Below are 6,911 nucleotides of genomic sequence, written 5' to 3' on the forward strand. Positions count from 1 at the left end.
CTTCCTTCTACAACCATGATATATAAGGTGACTAACGTTCAGACGACTCGTGCGCTTCTGTTCCTCCGCCGTGGGTCTCGTGGCTGCAACGTTCACATCGGCATTTGTGTTCATTGGCGTTCGCTACGGCTTGTTGACCATGGTAAGCAGCAAGTTGCATCTGAGTGGGAGCCAGACCGAGGCAATGGATCGACTCGTAGAGGTGCCTGCTGCAATGACATTTTTGTTGTTGGACTTTACGCTGACGCGGTGCCGCTTTGAGGCTCGAAACACAAGTCCTACATGTTTTCAAGCATGACGTTCAGTCTGTTGTGTCCAGCATTCATTGGTCTTCACGGAGGTTCTCGAAGGAGCTCTGGTTGGCAACTATGGGTGGTGTGAGCTTTGACTCCATGGTAGATATAGTTCTGTACACACTGCAGTTGTAACTTTGTCGCAACAGGAGAGTCTCGAAAGACGAGGCGTGTTCTAGGACAAGCATTTATAAGCGCAAGTGGCTGGACAATTTTCGGCTAGACTGCTGGCGTTTGTGATTCAAACTATCGTTAAGAAGCTCCAAAGGTGTGCGTATCTTGTCACCTTTGATGTCACTGTCTGAATGTAATCGCATGACTTGATGAATTGCTGGCGTGTCAAAAAGAAAGTTTGAGATGCAAATGTGAAAGTTACGGGAAACCAACGACGCAAAAAGACGTAAGGAAAATTCTGGTTGTGATTGCGAGTTTTGACTTTTGACTTAATTTTGCCTTAATTTTGCCTTTCCAATGGCGTGGAATGCACTCAGACAAAAGACAAGCTCAGCTGAAAGCGCATCACTATTGTCAAGTTACAGCTTAAACGACTTTGTCATGACACTTGCAGTTTTGCTGTGGATATGGAGATCCGCGGTAAAAAGTCTTTGCTGTGACACCCACAATAGTACCTCAATTAATTATTGCTGCTTTCGTGATTTCATTCTTGTGTTACATCTCAGCCATTTACATACTTTTAACGGGTTTTATCGGAATATTGTTGGTGTCAGGGCCCTTGCAGTACTTGTACCCGTCACCGAAATTATTTAAGAAGGCTCGGAAGGAGGCGTCGTCGATCTCGCACTCTCATTCAACGCCATTTTAAAAAATCTTTGTAAGCACTTTGCTTACGTCTATCGAGCGCACATCGTACTTTCCGTCTAGTGACGAAGAAGACACGACAAAACGTCGCTGGACCATTGGCGTCCTTGAAGCTGTTTTGTGTATCGTCAACAGCTTTGCCTTTGGTGCCATCCCAATGTTGCCGATACAATAGTTGGACGCACAGCTCGTTCGCATGTACTGAGGTCTTACAGAGTATGCTAGTGCTTATGTCGCTATCACATTCCTTATGTCGCTCACTTATTCCGTCGCGCATAACATAACCAATTTCAGTGACGCCAAAAACTGAATTGAGTCACTATGTAGACTCAACGCCTGTTCTTGAAATTCCATTAATACAATTTAAAGCATATCAATTTAGATCAGCTTTTTTGAGTCGATGTGTACATCCGACAATTCCAATTATAGCAGATATTGACCGAACACTTGAGCGGGAGGATGAGTACATGACCAATTGAGCTGTGCATGCAAGTATTACTCTTTAAATCTCCTTGGATGTATTACGGACTCGTGATTGGTTCCAGCTACGCACTGTTGTTTGTTCTCATCGCTTTCTTAGATACCACTTTTTTGCTATGGCCGGTGACAGTTTGTAAAGTGGAGTCACATCCTCTTGGCTCGCCGCTGTCGTCACGATGTCGTTATAAATTAATTGTTTGACATGTTAAGAGGTTGTCAAGAGCTGCTTGGAGGCGTCAAAGTAATAATCACTGGTGATGAAGTGCCACAATTTAACCCACAAGAGCACATGCTTTTGATTTGCAATCATTGATCTGAAGTCGATTGGATATTTCTAGCACTGCGCTATGATCGCATTCGAGTTATGCTTAAGAGTATAATTCGCTACACTCCTGGTGTCGGGTGGGCGGTGTTGCTGTTGCAATGTCTGTGTGTTGGTCGAAACTGGGCAGATTAGATTAGATTAAACAGGACAATATATTATATCAAGATGTGATATAGCATAATTCCACAATGGGGCAAGACTTAGCGTTTTTTGCGTAAAAAATACGTAAAAAACGATTTGTAGCTATCACAATTATTAATTTCTTATGAATTAAGAAAATCTCAGGATTGGGACTAAGCATCAGTGAATACAGTATATGAAATACCAAATAAAATCGTACTTATTACTATAAGCCAATGTTCGATCCGCATTTGCAGGAAGATTTTTTACGTTTTGACGTATTTACGCAAATAAAAAAGGACATAGAGAAGACTGCAGAATTCGTGGACTACAAACATCGTATCGATTTGTTGAACCACGTGATAACCATTCATTCTAATCTCGCTCAATCCTTCTAACAACTTCATTCTACAATAAGTTTCGTCTCGAACACTATGCGCGAACCAGCTTTTTCCTTCATCCTGCAAGTTATCGCTGCCATGATACTACTCGTCGATATCTTGGCAGCGCTCCCCATCACGACTCCAACACTCCAAAACAATCAGCGAGATGCAACTGATCCCCAGCTGAGAGCGCAAGGTTCACGTGAAGAACAAAAAGTGATTGGTGACGAAGAAAGGATGGAGTTTCATCTACCGTCCACATCATTAAGAGCTCCTGTCGAGTTGCCACTGTTTCCTACAGCGGTCACTCCCCAGTTCATGATTGATAGCAAACTTTATTTTGATTTCGTGAGACAAGCGGGTAGCCCAGACCCAGCGACAAAACCAGCACTTATGGCAATGGTGAAGCAGAGTTTCGGTTCGAATACTGCTAAGAATTGGGAACAGGTGGATCCCTATACTCAAGTAATACTCTACACCAGTCATTTCTTCAAAAATAATGCGATCGATGAAGCCACTCGGAAGTTGCATATCTTCGGATGGATTCGATACGGGTTTACTCGTGATGAGGTATTATATATATTGAAATTTGCTGGGTTCACAGAACCTGACAAGATTCGGTATATGCAATTATACGACAACTACGTGTTAAAATCGGAGACCATGACACTTTTAGGTTTCCAGACCTTATACATCAATGATTATGGTCAAAGGGATATCCGTTCTGCCAACTTGGTAGCATGCAAAGAATTGATAAAGGAACTCCACAAAGAAACGCTCAGCGTTGGTCTAGCGACCTCGAAGAACGGCGACTGGGAAGTTCTTTTCGACATGTGGATCAAAGCCGGCTACGAACGGGTCAAGGTGGAAAACATCCTTGCACGATGTATCGATCGTACGGAAGAAGTGGAACAACTTATGACGCTCTATGACAACCTCGGAAGGGCCGTTTTGCGTCTAAATCACTAACCTCTTTTGCTTTACATTTCGCAGATGGGTGGACGATGCTGAAGGTAACTTGGTCTATAGGACAGGTTCATACTGTTACACAACTCTTAAGTTTAGATTACTATGATGTTAGTGTACTGCATAGGATATTAACGATAATAGTATCTGAGCTTTTTCGTAAAATATCCGTGTAATATGGAATGCAAGGACTTAGAAGCGGTAACATATCGTATACTAGCTACGAAATTTCATCTTAAACCAAGTCCGGAGGCTTTACGTGTAATTATGCTGGTGCTTATACCGCTTCCGCATTTCTCAAATAACTCGCTTGACCATTTTGAATGACGCTATAAACTGAATTGAGTTACACTCAATGCATGCTCTAGAAATTCCGTTAACCAATCAGCTACAGTTTAAGTGTACTAATTCCTATTCATGACAAGGGGCTGAATGAAAACAGACCGCGTTACATTCCATGCACTCCGTTAATCATACCACCAAATGGAAGAATATTGATATTGACTGAGCATTTGAGCCAGATTAGATGTACATTCAAGAATTAAGCTTGAACCTGCCTGTAGGTATTCTGAATATTTTAAGATAAGAAAAACAAATATCCTGGCGTGGGGCTCATGAGAGACAGATCTTTTCACCGCATATCAAGGCTTTCATACGTGTAGGATACTGTGTAACCCGCACCTAGACATTTTCAGAAAAGTAAAAATCACATTAGATTTAAAGCATATCAGCAAGATTCGCTAAAATGCGAATTGTTAGGAATGCTAGATATATTGATCTTATTTTGGCTGAGTATAAAACGATGATCTCTTGGCTACTCCCTAATACTCGCATGTGGTAGGTCATAAAAAGCTCATTCAGCCTCCGCGTGTCTACCTTCCTTTCACCTGAGAGATTTGAAGGGTCGAGCTCCTAGAACGAGCTAGCCGACAAATCTGTGAAAGATGTCGAGTCTGAGAAGGCGCAAAGGTGGCTTTTAATGAAAATGAGTTATATCGAGCCTCAGAGGGGTCGAGGGCAATGTGATATAGTACTAAAGAGAGAATTGCTTTTTTAGCTATGCATGTGGACCATGTTTGCTTATCAATGAAGGACTGAATGTGACATTCCCGCCAGCTATTCAATCGATGTGGTACCAGAAGTTTTCAATTAAATAACGACAATCAGCTTTCGTTAAAGTCCAACAATCATCATGTACTCCGCCGATTCTACCACCAAATGGTGAATTATCGACCAAGCACTTGAGCCAGATGATGAGTCTGTACCTAATCAAGCTGTCCATCCAAATATAAAGCCTGCATCTGTAGGACGAATTACGGACTCACCGGAAAAAGATAACCGAATGTACTGGCGTGTAGTTCGTGAGAGACAGATGTCCCAAATCTTTTCGCCACCTATCAAGGTTTCTAACAATTATATCAATAGTCCCGAAATAAAAAAATCACGTCGTAAGATATCTGGTCTCAAGAATTACGGTAATAATTGCACGCGCGCCATTGGTCTACAACTAACGTACCTGCGGACCGTTGCTCTCAGATTGAGTGTATGGCTCTCAGCCTTTGCACTCAAGAAGTTATTTTGGACGCCTGCAATGCTTAATAACATGGGAGGGCGATCGTATTAGCTGAAATCGCCGGTTCCATATGCTTGGATGAAGCACGTGAACATATGCTACACAAGAACGTGCAAGAAAAAATATGAAGATCGGCACGAAGGGTCAGATTGCTAATATGCTGACGAAGGCATACGAAACGTGAGGCAGCGGGTATCAAGACCAACCCAATGCCAAGGATCAACAAGCATCAATAACGATTGGAAGTGTTGAGAATACGCCGCTCAATATTGCTTAAGAACGATGTTGCGTCTATGTTCATTTTACATACAAAAGTATTACATTTTGTCCATGCAGAAGACAAAGTCAGATTAGCCTAGTGATCAACGCGTGATGGCTCCACTTTCATGTTGAGAGTTTAGACTCCGTCCAAAGAACATGATTTTAATTACACGATGTTGAAGACTCACTGTGGGGTATTTAACGTGTTTAATGCTTACTGACCAGATTGTATATTATTGCGGCAAAGTATTTATGTAAGTATATAGAAAGATAGGGCGAGAGAGAAATATGATCATTATAAACTTTTCACTTCAGGTTTTACCATACATCTAACGCTTTCTGCGTCAAATACGTAAAAATGATTTGTAGCTATCACAATTTTATTAAATTTCTTATAATTAAAAAATGTCAGGATTGGGACTAAGCAATCTTGGAATACACAGTATCATAGCGGCATGAAATAACGTTACAAGCCAATTTTCGACCTGCACAATTTGCAATTTTTTCTTGGCCTATAAAATGGCATTTACGCCAATATAAAAGTCGTTTAGAATACATAAATTAGACAGCAGAATTCGTGGACTGCATTCATCGTATCCATTTGTTGAAACCATTAATTCTGATTTCGCTCAATCGTTTTAGCAACGTCATTCTACAACAAGTTCTTTTTCGAGCCCTATGCGCGTACCAGCTTTCTCCTTCATGCTGCATCTTTTTGCTGTTATGATTTTACTTTTCGATGTCTTGGCAGCGCTGTCAACCACGGCTCAAACCCTCCAAAACAATGAGCAGGATGCAACTGACCGCGAACTGAGAACGCAAGATTCAGGAGCAAAAGAAGAAGTGGTTGATGACGAAGAGAGGATGCAATTCCATGAACAGCCGATTCTAGAGTTTCATCTATCCTCCTGGTCGACCGAACCATTGAAAAATCATGTCGAGTTGTCACATTTTCCAACTACTTCAGCGGAACCCTCGCAGCTATATTTTGATTTTTTGAACCAAATGACAACCGTACTCACTGACACATCCAAGACGACAACAGCAACACTAATGCAAAAGGCGAAGAAGGTTTCGGAATCGCTGAAATAGCATATTGGTACGGAAATGGGAGGACTCATCAAATGTCCTTGAATTGGACCCGTATCATCAAGTAATACTCTACATCGTTCTAACGCTCAGACAAAAACGGGCAAAAGATGTGATCGATGAAGCCGATTGGAAGTTTCATACAGATGGATATTGAACACGGGTTCACTCGTGATGAAGTGGAACTTTTATTGTGTACTGCTGAGTACGATGAAGTTAAAGTGCAAGAACCATTCAAATGGTGAAATCTAACAGAATTTGATTTGACGACGCCAAACTTATAGCAAAAGCCACATCTTTTGGATCTCAAGGCGTTTCGGGACCGCGCGCGACAACATTCAAACTATATTAATAAAAGGCACTACCTCTACAACAACCGACATCCCCGCCTTTACCGAAGAGAAAGGGTTCTGGCCAGTCATATTGGCCGACACTTCTCTTGGCGGCAAGCCTCCACCTGACCCAGCGCCGGTACAGGAGGGGCAGACTCTTCACAGGGCAGAGACGAGCCAATCGACAAGATCGCATCGCGCAAACGGTGTACAGCCTGGACAAGAAGGCACCACTGATGATGCAACGCGGGCGTTCTCAGGCAAACAGGC

The 6,911-nt window shown here is 42.2% G+C and overlaps 3 protein-coding genes across 3 annotated transcripts; all 3 read left to right on the forward strand.

Moving 5' to 3' along the window:
- Positions 1–139: 139 nt before the first annotated feature.
- PHALS_12847 (uncharacterized protein) lies at positions 140–428 on the forward strand (the record flags this gene model as incomplete). Its single annotated transcript, XM_024728482.1, has 2 exons — positions 140–249; positions 320–428. 2 exons carry the CDS (start codon positions 140–142, stop codon positions 426–428), a joined length of 219 nt encoding a protein of 72 aa, XP_024578954.1.
- A 1,366-nt stretch (positions 429–1,794) lies between these two features.
- On the forward strand, positions 1,795–2,049 carry PHALS_12848 (uncharacterized protein; the record flags this gene model as incomplete). Its single annotated transcript, XM_024728483.1, has 2 exons — positions 1,795–1,846; positions 1,913–2,049. The coding sequence occupies 2 exons, from the start codon at positions 1,795–1,797 to the stop codon at positions 2,047–2,049; spliced, it is 189 nt and encodes a 62-aa protein (XP_024578955.1).
- Positions 2,050–2,738: 689 nt separating this feature from the next.
- On the forward strand, positions 2,739–3,381 carry PHALS_12849 (uncharacterized protein; the record flags this gene model as incomplete). The annotated part of the gene is made up of 2 exons (XM_024728484.1): positions 2,739–3,315; positions 3,365–3,381. 2 exons carry the CDS (start codon positions 2,739–2,741, stop codon positions 3,379–3,381), a joined length of 594 nt encoding a protein of 197 aa, XP_024578956.1.
- Between the last annotated feature and the right edge of the window lie 3,530 nt (positions 3,382–6,911).

Source organism: Plasmopara halstedii, assembly GCF_900000015.1.
Source record: "Plasmopara halstedii genome assembly, contig: Scaffold_650, whole genome shotgun sequence".
Taxonomy (NCBI): domain Eukaryota; phylum Oomycota; class Peronosporomycetes; order Peronosporales; family Peronosporaceae; genus Plasmopara; species Plasmopara halstedii.